The sequence below is a fragment of the Bos javanicus genome, chromosome 1, assembly GCF_032452875.1.
Source record: "Bos javanicus breed banteng chromosome 1, ARS-OSU_banteng_1.0, whole genome shotgun sequence".
NCBI lineage: Eukaryota > Metazoa > Chordata > Mammalia > Artiodactyla > Bovidae > Bos > Bos javanicus.
Genome location: NC_083868.1, coordinates 68956272 through 68974479, shown reverse-complemented (window position 1 = coordinate 68974479; position 18208 = coordinate 68956272). Strand labels below are relative to the sequence as shown.

At 41.2% G+C, this 18208-nt stretch overlaps 1 protein-coding gene across 20 annotated transcripts in view; it reads right to left on the bottom strand.

Annotated features, from left to right (window-relative positions):
• The window catches only part of KALRN (kalirin RhoGEF kinase), a 689867-nt gene that overhangs the window by 390190 nt on the left and 281469 nt on the right, over positions 1-18208 (bottom strand). For all 20 annotated transcript variants that reach the window (XM_061408919.1, XM_061409480.1, XM_061409007.1 and 17 more), the window contains exon 7: positions 1433-1624. In XM_061408919.1, coding sequence (XP_061264903.1) covers positions 1433-1624 — 192 coding nt within the window. The remainder of the gene's footprint in view (positions 1-1432; positions 1625-18208) is intronic.

Genomic DNA, 18208 nt, shown 5'->3' with positions numbered 1-18208 from the left:
CCAGATACCTATGGACTGATTTTCACAATGGTGTATGAATAAACTTTTAATAACCAGCATATATATGTGTGTGTGTACACACATGGTATGTTATAAATTTTACTGCTATAAAAGATGTGTAGCACATGCATAATTTACAAAGAAACTGTAAATTTAGAAGCATATAGAATGCTTATGATAAATTCCATGTAACAAATTAATTCTCACAGATGCTTCTATTTGTAAATGAAAAACTTATATAGTTACAACACAAAAGCTGGTTGGTATTTTAACTTTCGTTAAGGTATAAGACAAAAGTGAAAAACACCTGGAGACTTATGTCAGAATGTTACTCATTCATCAGTGATTTTAAGTGGCTTTTTTGCCTGAATGAAATTATATTTTTGAATATCAGAAGAATATTTCCTTAATTTTGTGTTCTATTCACAGTGTAACAGCTCTACACAGGGCACATTTTTATACTAAATCTAAATTTTAAAATATTTTTTCTTTCATTTTTTTTTTTAAAGATTCTATACAATCAATAAAACAACAAATTAAGCACTGGTTTGTAACACTTGATGATTTCCATGGTGTAAAACATCTATCTTGGTCTATTTCAGGCTACCAGTGTGACATCACCAACTGTGGAGCTGGGAGGAGGTGATCAGCAGCACACAATTGTATACTTTTTCCACCATAGACATAAATATTAGAAATAATCTCAAGAACATAGAAAATAATAAGACCTATTGAAATAATTGAAAATGATGAATTTTGAGTACTAATTACCTTTGTTTTTAATATGATATATTTAAACTTATACAGTTTGAAGTAATGGCTATGTTTAACAACCAGTTCATTTTTTAAACTTGTGAAAATTTAGCTGTTGGCTCTTCCTAAGCTGGTTAGAGTCAGCTCCTACACTGGATCTTAGGCAGGTCACTTAATCTCTCTGAGCTTCCCTGCTCCTCTCCATAAAATGGGTTAATAATGTCACTGGCCAATGCCAGTAAGAAAATGGCAACAAATAATCATTATTTCTGTCCACTGTATTATTATTAGCCACAGCAAATGCTTCATGTAAAATTAGTTTTTCCCTGATAAAACTCAATGATCAGTTTAGTTTCACTCCTTGGTCTATGTTCATGGAATGCAAACTAAGCAGTCAACACACACACACCAATAAACTAGTAAGCAGAATGTAAACAGGGTCTGGGTTCCTTCCTGTTTGAATGTAAGCAAAGCCACTAAGAGTTATCAATGTCTCTCTGTGTACACAGGGGCCACGACCGTGGTAGAACATGGGTTTTGTCACAACTACCCAACAAGGTCTTCAGTGTTTCAAAAAGAGAGGAGGGGCTCTCTACACCTCAGGGTATGTCCCTCCCAACCTGCCCTGTCTCTGCCCCTCCCCACCACCAGCAGCTGCAGCAGTTCCCCTTGGCCTCACCTGCTCAGCCTTCTGATGGAACACAGCAGACATGGCGAGGATGGTGCTGCGTTCATCCAGGGCAGCTGCGAAACTCTTCCACTCCTGGTCTAGCTGCGTGGAGATCTGCTTGATTTGCTGTGAAGCATAGTGGCCAGCCTCTGAGAGGCGGGAAGCCACAGACATGATGCGGTTGATGTTGACATAGGCATTCTGGGAAGCAAGGGAGAGTGGTGCTTAGTGGGGCAGGCTGAAAGGGCACCCACAGAGCACTCTGGGGTGGGGAAGTACATAGTGAAGGAGGCCACCCAAACTGAAAAGTTTGAGAGAGGCTCTATCAGCCATATTAGCATATCCATTTTAGGCCCAAAGGAGGCCTTTGTTTACATATTAAAATTTCAGCAGATGGCAGGTACAGAAACTGAGCTTTTCCATTCTGGGGACCAACACAGTTTCTGTGGTTCAGACACTAAAGAATCTGCCTGTAATGCAGGAGACCCAGCTTTGATCCCTGGGTTGGGAAGAGCCTCTGAGAAGGGAACGGCTACCTACTCCAGTATTCTTGCCTGGAGAATCCCATGGACAGAGGAGCCTGGCAGGCTTCAGTCCATAGGCTTGCAAAGTGTCGGACATGACTGAAGGGACTCAAAGCGGCACATGGCACATTAATACCCATGAATACAGTCACTTTACATGGACGACCTTAATAATCCTCACAATCACCTTATGAGGTCATGCATGGGGACAACATGGGACTTCCAAGAGTTTCTCGCTAGGAGCAATGGCTCAGACCAAGGCAAAAGCAAGAGGAGGAAAAGGCACCCCTCTCGACTCAGGAGAGGGCTGTACCCATGGCATTACTACAGTAGGGCAGCAATGCGCAGACAGCAAAGTACACAGGTCACAGGGTAGCCACACACCTTCCTACCACCAAGTGAAGACTTTACTGTCCCCCGTTCCTACCCCCACCCAGGAAGCAGGTGAATAAATAAAGATAGCATGTGCTGCGCTTAGTTGCTCAGTCGTGTCTGACTCTTTGCAACCCCACGGACTGTACCCTGCCAAGCTCCTCTGTCCATGGGGATTCTCCCGGCAAGAATACCGGAGTAGGTTGTCATGCCCTCCTCCAGGAAAGACAGCATATGAAGCCACAATATCCACACTAAAAATAAGACCCGTGGAGCCCTTTCTTATCCCTATGTGATTTAGGAACATTTCCCCACCTGACCTCAAAAAGGCACCTGTGAGGTTCTCCTGGCCCTGCTGACTCCGCTCACCCTGTGTTTTGTTTACATCCATTCTCGTCTTTGATTGCCAATTAAAAATTCATGACCATGTGTGTCATTCCTTACTAGGCCGGCAAAAAACTCTCCAGGAAGAAACAAGACAATAGAAAACCCACAGAAACAAAGACAGTAGTGAGCATGGTTATTTTTAACTGCTATCTCCTATTAATTGTCTGAGGTGTCAAAACAATCAAGCAATATTGTGGCACCTGCAAGGAGCTTTTCTGACTCACACAATGTCTGTCTGAAGAAGGACTAGGGTGGCAGGTTGCTTGCACACCTTTGTTCTTTGTTACAAATCTTCTCATATGATAATAAATATTCTTTAGCAACGGCATTTTCTCTTGGCTCTGTTAGCTCAGTGGTAGTTCATTAATAGTTGGTAAGTTTAATGAAGGTTCTTTATTTTCTTTTCCCTCTTCCTTCATGGTCCCTACTCATCTTCATTGTCCCTGACCTCAAGCATTCTGTCCCAAATCTGAGACAGGTTTATAAAGTGGTTCTTCATTTAAAAGGTCTCTGTGAAGGTTTAAAGGGTTAAGTGAAGCACTTAAGCACAAATCCATCCTGATGTCTATGCGTGATTTCTTCCTTTAGACTGGCCTGAGACCTTTCTGATGTAGCATGTTTCCTTAATAGAACTAGAATATTATTAACTATTATTATTTGAAATAACTATCCTACAAAGATTTAGGAATCATTATCGGTCCTGTTTTCTGAGTTAGGACATAGATTCTTCTTAAAATTAAACTCTATTTATAGAACTGACAAGAAAGACCAACTCTGAATTAGATGGAAAGAAATGGGGAAGATGGGCATACACTCAGTTTAATAGTTCTGTCTTCTAAGGGACTAACATCTGGATTTCCCCCAAATTTCCTGCTAGGGTTTCACCCAAAGCAGACTTTGGGTGAAACAAGGATTTGGGGCAGATTGTTTATACAGGTATGATTCCAGGAAGCACAATGAGGGAGTGGGCAAGTCAGAGGGAAGGGAGGCAAATGAAGACAGTATGTGCTCATTAATGGGTTACTGCTGTGAGCACCTGGGGGGTCCTCCTTCCTGAAAACTTTAAGAGACTGTATAGAACATACTTCCAAACCTCGCAAGGGGAGATGAGGGATCTGGAGTATTAATGCACCAAGTACCATCACTCATGGTTGAAGTTCCTCCTGGAGTTACTCCCTGGCATTTCCAGCCTGGCCTATACACAAGCCTAGTACACTCCCCAGGCCAGAGAGTGACCATGGGCAGAGAAACGTGGGAAGCTGTAATTGTATATGGGAACCAGATGTCCCTTGGGGCAGACTGAGGGGTATGAGTGGGACATTGACAGAGTCTAATAAAGCTCTCCTTCCAAACTAGGTTCAAGTCCTGCAAACCCTCCCCACCCTCATACATTTATCCAGACCTATCTAGTTTTGCTGGGTTTTCCTGTCCTGGGAAAGACCTCCACATCCTCTGGCCAGATGGGAAGCAAGAACAGCAATAAAGAGCAGAGCATGGCCAGTCCCCAGGCTCTCTTGTATGTACAGCATGAATGCCTGGCCCTTTGTCATCAATGCCTGTTTTATGTTCTCTCCCCACAGGGACAGGGAGACATGTTCCTGCTCACTTTCAGGAAGAACTTTCTAACTATTAGAGATGTCGAATTGTGACTACCACTGGAGGCTGTTAACACTTTGTCACTCATTCAAATGTTTATGGAGAGTGGGCCAGGCTCTGTGCTGGGGGCTGTGGGACATCAAAGAGGAATGAGACAGGATTTCTGTCCTCAGGGGCTCACAGCTGAGACTTAAGAAAAGTCCTCAAATAACTGTAATTTAAAGCAAAATGAAGTAAGTGTTGCGACAGAGGTAGCAGCAACTCACAGTGGGGATGCAGAGAGAAAGAATCTGAACCACCAGCCAGGATGTTAGAAAGGGGCTTCCTGCACAGAAGGGGGTAGTGAAGCTGGCGGTCCTCCAAGGCCCCCTTCAACCCTTAAGCCTGTGATCATAAATGAAAGCTAAAGACAAACAGAAAAGACCATAGCTTACATTTCACATTCTAGAGACTAGCACAGTAAATGCCTTTTTGTTTCCTTATCAGTGGGCAGGGAAATGTCTTACTTAAGCTAACAAATGATTATGCTTCACACAAGTAGAGGCAGTATTCCTCACAATAGAAGGATAAATATAATGTTGACTCATGAATTTGCTCATTGTTCTTCTCCATAGCCCCTGTGCAGAATAGCAAAACACTGCAGGCAAATCATGTGGCCCAAGCTCATCATCTTCATCTCCCTGGAGCCTAGAACCCGAGACATGTAGGCAGATGGATTCTAAACTGGAGTCACAAACCAAATAACCAGAGATGAATGGAGGAGGTCTCCCATCACTTAAAAGGACAAAGTAAGGTTAAGAATCCAAATATATAGGGTGCTTAATTGTTAGGCCAGAGAAGGCAATGGCACCCCACTCCAGTACTCTTGCCTGGAAAATCCCATGGACAGAGGAGCCTGGTAGGCTGCAGTCCATCGGGTCGCTAGAGTCGGACATGACTGAGTGACTTCACTTTCACTTTTCACTTTCATGCATTGGAGAAGGAAATGGCAACCCACTCCAGTGTTCTTGCCTGGAGAATCCCAGGGACGGGGAGCCTGGTGGGCTGCTGTCTGTTGGGTCGCACAGAGTCGGACACGACTGAAGCGACTTAGCAGCAGCAGCAGCAGCAGCAGTCGTTAGGCACAAATGTCATGGCCTTTGGTCAACCCCTGTGTGTAGTTTTTCTGTGTTACTGTTTATGCCTCTGTTAAAGAACATCTGGGACTCACATTTGTCTTGGGAATATGGCTGGCAAGAATGGGTATTTTGAATCTTTATGGCCTTTCCATTTCCTACCAGCTGCCTCCTCCACTCTCTCTGCATGACTCTGCTGTTCTTCCCTGTCAGCCTTCAATGCCCTTTCAGCTGTAGAGTTGACCAGCAGTCAAAGACATCAAAGTTGTTAGACCAGGAGCCAGGAGTTAGATGTGAGTTCTGGTCTAGCCCTGGCACTCACTTAAGATGTCATGTGCCTCCTCTGTGCCCCAGCTTCCTCATCTGTACTATCAACTGAAGATCTGACATTCCATTTCTGAGTAAGCAGTGTTGGTGCTATATAACCAGGCCTCGAGGTATTCCCTGATTCAAGGAGAGTGTCCAGATTGAAAGTAGAGAGAACCTAGGAGGTCACAGTCTTCTTCTGTCTCATCTCAGTGCCTGGGGGAATACCTGCTAAATCTAGACTCTTTTCTATGGAGGCGGTGAGGCATACATTGAAGCAACAAGAGTAACTCAAAGCTGTCAAGTATCCATGCGCAATGGGGCGGTTTTAAACAGAAGAGTAATACCTGGTTTATGCTTTCAACAAACTGCTCTGTTTGCTAAAAGGCTAGCAAGAGGATGCCTGCCTGGAGTGAGACCAAGAAGAGCAGTACAGCTCAGCCTAGGCTGTCTGCATGCCTCAGCCCCTCAGCCCAGCTCTGCTCTCTGCTCCGTCGCGTGAGATCCACGCCTGGAGCTGGGTGACCAAAGACCAGCCTCTTCACCCAAGCTGAGCTACCAAGACTAACCATCTTCTCTGACCAGAAATTTAACAATAGGACTAATAATTCTGGCTTAGTGAGTATCCTATTAAACCCTTATCTCAACACTGCCTTATTAATTTACCCCAGCCCCCAAGTGCTGCTATTATTATTATCATTATCAAAATATCGCACTGTCCAAGGTTTAAGCACGATCTACCCTGCAGAATGCAACCCACCAGCAGCCTGGTCTGCTGCACCAGTCACCCCCTGCCGTCTCCCCTCAGAGCCATTCCTCTGATCGTTTTGGTCACAAACAGAAAAAAATAACTAAATTCAGCAAAATCATGCTAACTTGAAATCCTCTCTCTATATTTACACCTTGCCCCCACTTTTGTTGCCTATAAAATTCTGTTTTCTCATTTCATTCCTGTAGTCAGTAACTGAAGATCAGAGGATGGACGACTGGACTCTTCTCCTGAGGTCTTGTCTCCTCCTGTGATTAACTTAAATCGATGAAACAGAGTCATTCTGCTGAAATTTCTATGTGGCAGAATCTTGATGAAAGTTTTCAGCCCTGCCAAAGGCTCTCACTTTGAACCTGGCCCCTGGCTCCTCTGACTGGCTACAAAACATGCAAAGTTGCTTGCAAGATAATGATAACTTTCCACATAAAAACCCAGCTAAATTTTCTCTTTAAATGTAGTCTCTTATGTGGTATACTCTGAAAGAAATCCTGGTTCTTTTAGAAATAGTCATTTGATGCAAGCTATCATTTTGGTAACCCTGGGGTCTGTGTCAGGGGCTGATTTTAAGAACAGATTGTTTCTGAATTCACATATTATTTGAATCCCATTCATTTCACTCCTAAAATCAGGAGTAAATTTTATATTCCTGTGGTCATAGGTCCCCACCCTGAATCATAAACTCCCTGCTGTGGGCTATATGAGATAACATAAAGCATCCAGTCAGTCTGTGCCTGGCATATAACTGATAACTCAAAGAATATCGTATCTTTTCCCACATCCAAGTGCAGCAGTTTGGGGTTAACTCTCCTCTCCAAATTAAGTGCAACCCAAATCAAAGTATTAGTAAAAAGTAAGACAGAAGAAAAATCTATCAATGATTCCGACTAGAGACAAATATTCCAATAAGAAGCCAGAGTCCCACTGTACTTCATAGAGAGTTTGCCACAAAGTCCCCTACTATTCCTGAGAAAGAGCCCCTTGCACAAGAGCCTGCGGGGGTAAACTTCCCTCGCTGTCTGTCAGGCCACTGCCCTGAAAACCACACTTTCAGTGTTAGCAGAAGCCCTTCCCCTAGGATTCAAGGGTCTGTGGCCCTGAATTATTCATAAGCCTTTCTTTGATTCAGAAAGATTGGAGAAATTAGAGTTGGCTAGTGACTGATTCTGTGAGCCATGCCCTTTCAACCTTAAGCTGGAAAAATAGAGGTTCTTGTCTTTGGGATAGCCTTCTTAAGGTGTCTCCACTACCTTGATGTGTGTGAGCCACATCCAGAGCGCCCAGAAGTGGGAATGTCCCATGTTCATACAAGGGGATAGATCCATCTCCTATCAATGAGCATATTTCGAAAGGTGGCCAAAGCCTCTTCCCCAGCCCAGCCAAGGGAGCCTGTCACTTTGTTGTCCAGGGGCACATTTCTCATCATCACCTCCAGAATGGCAGAGGGGATTTACTGAACTGTCTCATCTCTGCAAGGAATAGTCCTGGGCACAAGGTTTTCAATTCCATTCTGCTCAATGGGACTGCAGCTTTTAAACTATCATAGTGAAAATGGAAGTTGTGAACCGACAGGTCATCACAGAAGGTAAGGCCAACTACCACAAAGGGGCCACTTTCCTGAAAGGGGCTCAGTCCTCTAGACAAGCCCTGCAGATCTTGTCTCTCCGAATCCAAAAGTCCAAGGAGGGAGGCCAGGCAAACAATCAGTCAAGAGCCAGGGTACTGGGCAAAATCATTCAGGTCAAATGCAAACTGAATGCTAAATCAGAATGTGAAATACAAAATATATAAACCTCAGCTGATAAAAATATTATGCAAACCAAAGAAGCACACCCAAAGGTTACTGAATGCTATTTTGTACTAGATATGCATGGTGGGTGGGGAGAAACTTTTCTTTAGGGTCTTTTTCTGATCTTATTTCTCCTGTGTATAGAGAAGTTTTTTTTTTTTAAGTAATTTTGAGTGTATATATATATATATATATATATATATATACAGTAATTGGGGGAAAATATTCTTAAAGCTATATAGAGGAAATATATATTTTATTTTTATATATAATATATATATTAAATATATATTATATATATATTTATCCCCTAGTCCTTTCCCGCCCCAGTGAAGCTAGTATTCAAAGCATCAAATGTCTATGAGTGATGGAGCTAAGGGGGAATTTATGTTCAACCTTCTACTTTTATCAAGCTCATTCTTTTTCCTGAGACACAAAGGTTGTTCCTAGTTCAGTATCACTGAACAAAAAGTTCAGTGCTTTTGGATCCCCCTCTATAAATAATGCTGAGGGTTGCAGTGCATTTTTAATTTTAATGCATTTGGTATTTTAAATATTACTTAGTTTTAAAAATTATTTTAATGTACCTTTAATTTTAATAGATTTGATCAAGTTACATTACATGACAGCTCTAATTATTCAAACGTCCTCACAACTTTTTACTTTGGTAAAGCATTTTTTTTTGCAAGTAAAGTATAATTTATTTACAAGTAATAGGCAAGTTTTAGTGACCAAATTATACTTTAAGAAGGAAAAAAATATAAACACACTTTATTTAAAAAATTTTAGAAGCCACGTTCATAAACAATCTAATTTTATAGTTAGAAAAAAATAATAAGACCCAGACACTTCTTGAATCCGCCTAGTAAGTGCTTAAAAATTTGTAAAATCAATTAAGTAGTATGTTCAAAGTCACACAAAAAAAGAGAGGCAAATTGGGACTAGATCCAGGTCCCCTAATTCCTAGTCTGCACAACCCCTTTACTTATACTACCCTTTTCTCTTGCCCTACAGATCATTCAAAGTATTGTTTTTGTTTTTTTCACAATACTCTTAAGAGAGCCACGAGGAGATGTATTTGGATATCTTCCCAGGCAGCTTTCAGAGATTTCATGAGTAACATTCAGAATTAGTAAGAAAATAGAGATTGTGCCAAGGCAATGGAAAAAGCTGACCATCACCTCCTTTTTCCCAATTAATAATACCATATGTACTGCTTACATCTTTGCATTACCAAACCCACTTTGGGTCCTGAAACTGTTAAAGCATCAGCTTATGATTAATTACTTGAACATTACCATGTAAACCTGCTGATCCCACCTCAGAACATATGGGCATCGGGATAGTTACTTACATCTGGAGTAAGAACTCTCCATGCTTGAAACTCTACTGCAATAGCCATGAGATGTGGTGAGCTCTAAATGAAACCTCTAACTTCTGCCTCCCTCAAGCCACAGGGTGCCCTCTAGGGGGCCTAACAGGCAACTGATGGATGACTATCTGGTCAGGTCTGGCCAAACAGTAGGTCAAACCATGTGGAAGCCATCTGTCTCTGTCGGGCAGAGAAAGGAAAGAAGCTGGAAGAGCCCTGGTGCTCAGCAAAGATAACACTGGCCCATGAATCCCTCAGTCTCTCTTGCCTGGCTTGCTGTAGCAATGTTTCCTCCAGCAATTGCTTTACAAACCATTAAACAGCCATGAAAACAAGTGCCTGGCCATATGTCTGAGGGCCAAGGAAGCCCAGGAGCAGATTTAAGTAAAAGAGAAAATCTCTCTCTCCTCTTTTAGTTTTGAGTGAAACTTCCTTAAAAGGGTGAGTGTCTTTGCATGAGGCATTTTTTGTGGGATTGAAATGGTAGGGAGGGATGAGTATAGGCTGGAATCAGATTCAAGGACACCGTAAGTAAAGAGGCTAGAAACAAAACAGCTCTTTTGAGTTGCTGCTGCTGCCAAGTCACTTCAGTCATGTCCGACTCTGTGCGACCCCATAGACAGCAGCCCACCAGGCTCCCCCGTCCCTGGGATTCTCCAGGCAAGAACACTGAAGTGGGTTGCCATTTCCTTCTTTTTGAGCTAAGACGTAGTAATTTCAGGATTCCTTTAAGGTTGGAATCAGAGATTATGAAATGTCACAGAAACACCAGTATTTTATACCCCAGGCCTTTCTCCTATATTTTCTCTTGACTACTCAGAGCTTGGTCTGAGACACCATCACAACCCAGGAACTAGTTAGAATGCAGAATCTCAGGCCCCTTCCCAATCTTCTGAATAAGACTGCATTTTAACAAGACTGTCTCAAGTGATACGTATACACATTAAAGTTTGAGAAGCTCTGTAGACAGAACTGTGGGGAGCTGTCCTGAACAAAAGGAACTATTTCTTCTGGCACTCTCACCCTAAGAATGATAAGAGCTGAACATGTGCCAAGCATAACATCATGCCAAATGTTGTGCTTAAAATGCATGATCACATTGCATCCTTACAATGTCTGTGTTTGTCAAAGGTACTATCACTGTTCTCCATTTACAGACGAGGTAGTGAGGCTCTGAGAGTAACTTGCCAATGACCTCACAATTAGGAAGGAAATACAGAGCAATGGTTAGCACCAAGTGCCCGTGCTCTTCTCCACCGTGCTGTTTTACTTTATCATACACCTGAAAGCAGTTGAGCTGGCCAAAGATGTCCCGAGAGAGAGAGAGGAGAAATGATGAAGAGAAATTGCTCCCAAAGACCCAAAAAACTCAAATTCCAGAAAATAGGTCTCCTGGAGACAGAATTCAATAAGAATTTCTACTTCTCTGAAGTCTCCCCACTGGGGCCCTTGACTTGCCCATGCAATGCCTAGAATAGCTCTGCTCCAGAATGGGCATGAGCCTGGCAGGTGGACTTTTCTTGTCCTTTCCCTCCTTGGAGGAAAAATCACCACCTGTAAATCCAAGACCAGTCACCTTGAGGAATAGGTCCCTGCCTCAACAGGACCATAGTAAAGCTCAGGATTAAGACAATTCTTTGACCCTCGATATCTTGATTTATCATTGGAGACTAAATCTGCTATCCTATTTGTTTATTCAACCATTCATCCAACAATGTAAGTGGAGAACAAGACAAGCAAAACTCCTATGTTCGGGGAGCTTACATTTTGGAAGCGCCATTATTACAATAATGTAATATCTATTATATATGACCTATTTAGGTGCTATACAAAATTCAGGTGGGGAAAAGGATAGTGTATGATGGGGCTGAGAAGTGCTACTTAAGACAGAGAAGTCAGGGGAAGCTGACCTCTGAAACTGAGGGTAAGACTGGAGCTTAGCCCTGAATGAAGTGAGAGAATGAACAGCCAGAAAGAGGCTGCAGGTAGAGGAAATAGTTGGGGCAAAGACCATGAGGCAGGAGTGACCTTGGAGCATTCAAGAAACAACAAGTCGAGGGTGGCTGGAGCAGATGAGTAAGTGATAGAGGATGAGACTGGAGGGGTAATGGGGGTCTAGGCCACAGAGAGCCTTATAAACCATGGTAAGGGACTTCAGCTTTTATCCTGAGAAGGACAAGAAGACATTAAAGCATTTTGAGCACAGGAGTGACATGATGTGAAGTACCTTACTTTTGGCAGGATCACTAGGGCTGTTATGTTGAAAGTGGATTGTAAGGAATCAAAGGTGGAAGCAGGGAGACCAGATAGGAGCTACTACAATAGTCCAGACAGGTAATGGCTATGGAGGTGGTAACAAGTGGCCAGATTCTGGATTATTTTGAGGGTAGAACCAAAAGGACTTGCTGATGGAAATCCTTTATGCTCTTCCTTATTTCTGGGCCTCTGGTTGCGTCACAAAGTCTGAGTTCTGTTTTTTTAATTTTTTTAGCACTGCCCTTTTCTCATTTGCCTATTTAACCCAGACCTCTCAGTTCTCAAATATTCTGATTTGTAAACGTTTTGCTTGTATGTCCCTGATCCATCTCTGTCCCTCATCTGGTACTCCTGGTCGGCAACCAGCCATGTCCCAGAAGACATATGCAGTGCTGCTCCTGCATATTATTATTATTAATACTTCATATTTGTGTCATGCTAACAGTTAAAGCCCTTTGGTGTACATTATCTGATCTGACGTGTGAGGTTTCACAGACCATTTCACGTCTTTCATTTGGCTCCAGGAAACCTCAGAGAAGAAGCATGAGTCAGCTTTGGCTGAATTTCAGACAAGTTAACTCCTTGGCAGCTACAGACCTGGCAGAGAGCAGGCACTGGCTGCATGTATGTCAAAGTGTGTGGGTAAACTGAGCTACAAGGCTCAGGGGGCAAACATCCAGAGGGCAGAGCAAATATCCTGAGGGCAAGGTACATGCTGACAGAGGGCCTCTGAGAGCAGTAGATTGAAGCTAGAAAAGTGGTATCAGGGGTGTTGGGCAGAGAACCAGGAGTAAGGGGGAAGAACAGGGAAAACTGGGCCCTGGAGGGGTGAATGATCAGGAGAGAAGGCTGAACTAGGCCAGTGCCAGCCACAAGTCAGAAATCTGTGTGGTCAGTCAAGCCCTGCAGGTCAGCTCAGAGAAGCCTTCCAGGAAGGGACCCGTGCCAAGTATCTGGGCAGCAGGTGAGGGAAGCCAGCATTGTATACCAGAGGGACACTGAGTAATACAGGGTGGTTCTTTGCCTATGCCAAGGAGCTGCTCTCTGTTTCTGGTTAAAAAGGAGCCAGTCCTCAAAACATGGCTGATCAGTGGGTAAAGGAAAATGGGGCACCTGGAAAGGCTAGAGTAGGGAGCAAAGACAGGAAGCAGACAGATGCTCTTTCTCCCTGGATACTCTTGAACTTGAAGAGAAGTCCTCCAACTCCACAGACTAATTAATCGATAGCTTTAGAGTCTGACCTCAGGGATAGTGTCAGCTGACTTATTTTCTTAGTCCAAAGCATATTCCTTCTCCTTTGGACAATTCTAATGTCAACAACGGTTCTAAAAGCATGGATCACAAATGGATCCTGAGCACATCAGAAAATAAATCTAATCCTTCTCCTGAGTTGGAAGGAAAGGGTAACTCCATTCACAAGGCTGTTTGTGGAAATACAAACATTGCATCCTGTTCAACTGATTAGTAAGAAAAGGTCTGGTTGGAGATACATGTATTATTTTACAAGCACAGGTTTCCTTAGAAGGCCTGCCCTAGGGACTCTCAGTGTTAACAGAAAACACTGGATTATATTCATTCTTGCCAAAGAAGGACACATTTTAATGGCTTTACTTCCATCTTTAGGATTAGAACCTCAGAAACCAAGATGCGTGAGGTCAGGTTGAACTTAAAAGATCGAGTCCAGTGCTTCCTGAACTTTATTGTGTATCACGTGTGGACCCTTAGGCCTACAGGGTATTTTCTCATTTCCCCTTTTTATTTTTTTCTTTGATCCATTATATACTAAAGAGTGCATTATTCAATTTCCACATATTTGATAATTCCCCAAATTCCTTCTGTTGCTGATTTTTAATTTCATTCCAGTATAGTCTGAGAACATATTTTATGTTATTTTTATCCTTTTTATTTATTAAGATTTGTTTTATGGCCAATATATAGTCTTATTTTGGACATGTTTCATGTGCTTTTGAGAAGAATATATAGTCTGCTGTTGTTGGGTGGAGTGTTCTATAGGTCAATTTGGTTTTTTTCTTCACTCAAGTCTACTATTTTCTTACTGATCTTCTGCTTAGTGTTCCAATCATTATTAAAAGTGGGGTATCAAAGTCTCTATTAATTTTAAATTGTATATCACCCATCATTTTTGTCAGTTTTTGCCTCATTTTGGGGTTACATGTTAGGCACATATGCTTTAATTGTTGTATCTTCCTGATGGAGTAATTCTTTCATCAAATGTTCTGCTTTTTCCCCAGTAACATTTTTGTTTAATTTATTTTAATTGCAGGATAACTGCTTTACAATACTGCGTTGGTTTTGCCATGTATAAACATGAATCAGCTATTAGTATACATAAGTATACACATGTCCCCTCTCTCTTGAACCTCGCTCCAACCCATCCCACCCCTCAAAGTTGTCACACCACCAGGTTGAGCTCCCTGAATCGTACAGCAAATTCTCACTGGCTCTCTATTTTACATATGGTGATGTATATGTTTCCATGCTACTCTCTCAATTCTTCCCCTCCTCTCCTTCCCCCACTGGGTCCATAAGTCTGTTCTCTTATGTTTGTGTCTCCATTGCTGCTCTGCAAATAGGTTCATCAGTATCATCTTTCTAGATTCTATATAAACACATTAGTATACATTACTTGTTTTTTTCTTTCTGACTTACTTCACTCTGTATAATAGGCTCTAGGTTCATCCATCTCACTCAGTTCAGTTCAGTTGCTCAGTCATGTCCGACTCTTTGTGACCCCATGAACCACAGCACGCCAGGCCTCCCTGTCCACCACCAACTCCCAGAGTCCACCCAAATTCATGTCCATTGAGTCGGTGATGCCATCCAACCATCTCATCCTCTGTCATCCCCTTCTCCTCCTGCCCTCAATCTTTCCCAGCCTCAGGGTCTTTTCCAATGAGTCGGCTCTTTGCATCAGGTGGCCAAAGTACTGGAGTTTCAGCTTCAACATCAGACCTTCCAATGAACACCCAGGATGATCTCCTTTAGAATGGACTGGTTGGATCTCCTTGTAGTTCAAGGGACTCTCAAGAGTCTTCTCTCCAACACCACAGTTCAAAAGCATCAATTCTTCGGCGCTCAGCTTTCTTTATAGTCGACTCTCACATCCATACATGATCGCTGGAAAAACCATAGCCTTGACTAGATGGACCTTTGTTGGCAAAGTAATGTCTCTGCTTTTTAATATGCTATCTAGGTTGGTCATAATTTTCCTTCCAAGGAGTAAGTGTCTTTTAATTTCATGGCTGCAATCACCATCTGTAGTGATTTTGGAGCCCAGAAAAATAAAGTCAGCCACTGTTTCCACTGTTTCCCCATCTATCTGCCATGAAGTGATGGGACCGGATGCTATGATCTTAGTTTTCTGAATGTTGAGCTTTAAGCCAACTTTTTCACTCTCCACTTTCACTTTCACCAAGAGGCTTTTTAGTTCCTGTTCACTTTCTGCCATAAGGGTGGTGTCATCTGCATAGCTGAGGTTGTTGATATTTCTCCTGGCAATCTTGATTCCAGCTTGTGCTTCATCCAGCCCAGCTAAAATGCATTCCTTTTTATAGCTGAGTAATATTCCATTGTATATATGTACCACAGCTTCTTTATCTATTTATCTGTCACTGGACATCTAGATTGTTTCCATGTCCTAGTTTTTGTTTTGAAGTCTATTTAAAAGTCTGTTATTAGTATAGCCACTCTGGGTTTTCTTATGATTGCTGTTTTATCATTTTTCCCATTCGTTTACTTTCAATATATTATAATCTTGAATCTAAAGTGTTTGTCCTATAAACAGTATATAGTTGGATCTCATTTTTAAAAAATCCATTCTGACAATCTCTGCCTCAGATTAGATTGTTTAACCCTTTCACAGTTAATGTCATTATTGATACAGTTGGATTTATGTCTGCCATTTAACTGTTTCTATATGTTACAAGTTTGCCTTTATAATTCTGTTCTTTCTAGAGTGCTTTATGTATTGTATTTTATAATGTAGCACTTTATTATTTTGCTAACTTTTGTTCACTACATATTTTTTGTTATTTTCTTAGCTGTTGTTCTAGGGTTTACTATGAATATCTTAACTCATGAGAATCAGCTTCAGATGTATACTAACTCAATTCCAGTGAGATATTAAAATGTCACTCCTGTGTAGGTTCATTCTCTTTCCCCAGTGTTTTGTGATGTTGTTATTATATATATTACATCTCTCAGTGTTATAAACCCAACATTAGATTTTATCACTTTTTATAATTTATGTCTTTTGAAGCTGAGACAAGACAGTACAGTAAATATAAGTCTACAGTTCTTATTATATCAACTTCCTTATTTATCATTTCTAGATCTTCCCTTTTACCCCTGTGCCCATCCTTTATGCTGTCACTGGAAAATATGTTACATTTCTGTATGTTTTATGCTCAGTAGTACATTACACACATATTATTTTATATAATGGATTTTTAAATCAGTGAAGAGAAGAAGAAAAAATTTGCAAGTATACTGTCTTTTATAGTTATATAATTACCTTTCCCAGTGGTTTTTGTCTTTTTGTATGGATACAGATTACTGTCTGGTTTACCTGCTTTCACTGTAAAGAATTTCCTTTATTTCTCATAAAGTAAGTCTGCTAGCAAAAAATTTCCTCAGTATTTGTTTATGAGGAAATATCTTTATTTTATTTTCATTTTTGAAAGATATCTTTGCTGAATACAGGATTCTTGGTTGACAGTTTTTTTTTTTTTTTCCTTTAAGCACTTTGAATATATTATTCTATGTCTTTCTGGGCATGATTGTTTCTGATGAGAAATCATCTATTATTCTTATTGAGATTCCCTTGTGACAATTCATTTTTCTCTTGCTGCTTTCAAAATTTTTCTGTCTTTAGCTTTCAGTATTTTCACTATGATGAATCTATTTATGGATCCCCTTCCTTTATCTTACTTGGAGTTCCTTGAACTTCCTGGCTGTGTAGATTGCTTTTCAATATTTGGGAAGACTTCCACCATGATTTTTTTTAACTGCAAAATGTTTACTTTAATTTTTTAACATTTTGTCTTATATTAGAGTATAGTTGATTAAAAATGTTCTGCTAGTTTCAAGTACACAGCAAAGCAATTCAGTTATACATACACATGGATCTATTCTTTTTAAAATTCTTTTCCCATTTAAGTTGTTACATAATACTAAGCAGACTTCCTTGTGCTATATAATAGGTCCTTGTTGGTTATCCATTTTAAATATACCAGTGTTGTACATGTCAATCCCAAACTATCCCTTCCCCCAACTCTTTCTCTCTGGTAACTATAAGTTCATTCTCTAAGTCTGAATCTGTTTCTGTTTTGCATCATTTGTATCATTTCTTTTTAGATTCCACATATAAGCAATTTGTTGTTCAATCGCTAAGTCATGTCCAACTCTTTGTGAACCCATAAACTGCAGCACATCAGGCTACCTTGTCCTTAATAAACTGCAGCACATCAGGCTACCTTGTCCTTCACTATCTCCCAGAGTTTGCTCACACTCATATCCATTGAGTAGGTGATGCCATCCAACCATCTCATCCTCTGTCTCCCCCTTCTCCTCATGCCCTCAATCTTTCCTAGTATCAGGCTATCTTCCAATGAGTCAGATTTTTGCATCTGATGGCCAATGTATTGGAGCTTCAGCTGCAGCATCAGTCCCTCCAATGAATATTCAGGGTTGATTTCTCTTGGGATTTACAGGTTTGATCTCTTTGCTGGTCCAAGGGACTCTCAAGAGTTCTCCAGTACCATAATTCAAAGGCATCAATTCTTTGGCAATCAGCCTTCTTTATGGTTCAACTCTCACACCAGTACATGACTACAGGAAAAGCCATAGTTTTGACTATACAGACCTTTGTTGGCAAAGTGATGTCTCTACTTTTTAAAATGCTGTCTAGGTTTGTTACAGTTTTTCTTCCAAGGAGCAAGTTTATAGTCACCATCTGCAGTGATTTTGGAGCCCAAGAAAATAAAATCTGTCACTGTTTCCACTTTCCCTCCTTCTTTTGTCATGAAGAGATAGGACTGGATGTCATCATCTTAGTTTTGTGAATGCTGAGTTTCAAGCCAGCTTTTTCACTCTCCTCTTTCATCCTGATCAAGAGATTCTTTAGTTCCTCTTCACTTTCTGCCATTAGAGTGATATCATCTGCATATCTGAGGTTGTTAATATCTCTCCCGGCAATCGTATGTAAGCAATATCGTACAATTTTTCTCTTTTCTGAGTTCACTCACTATGACATTCTCTACATGCATCCATGTTGCTGCAAA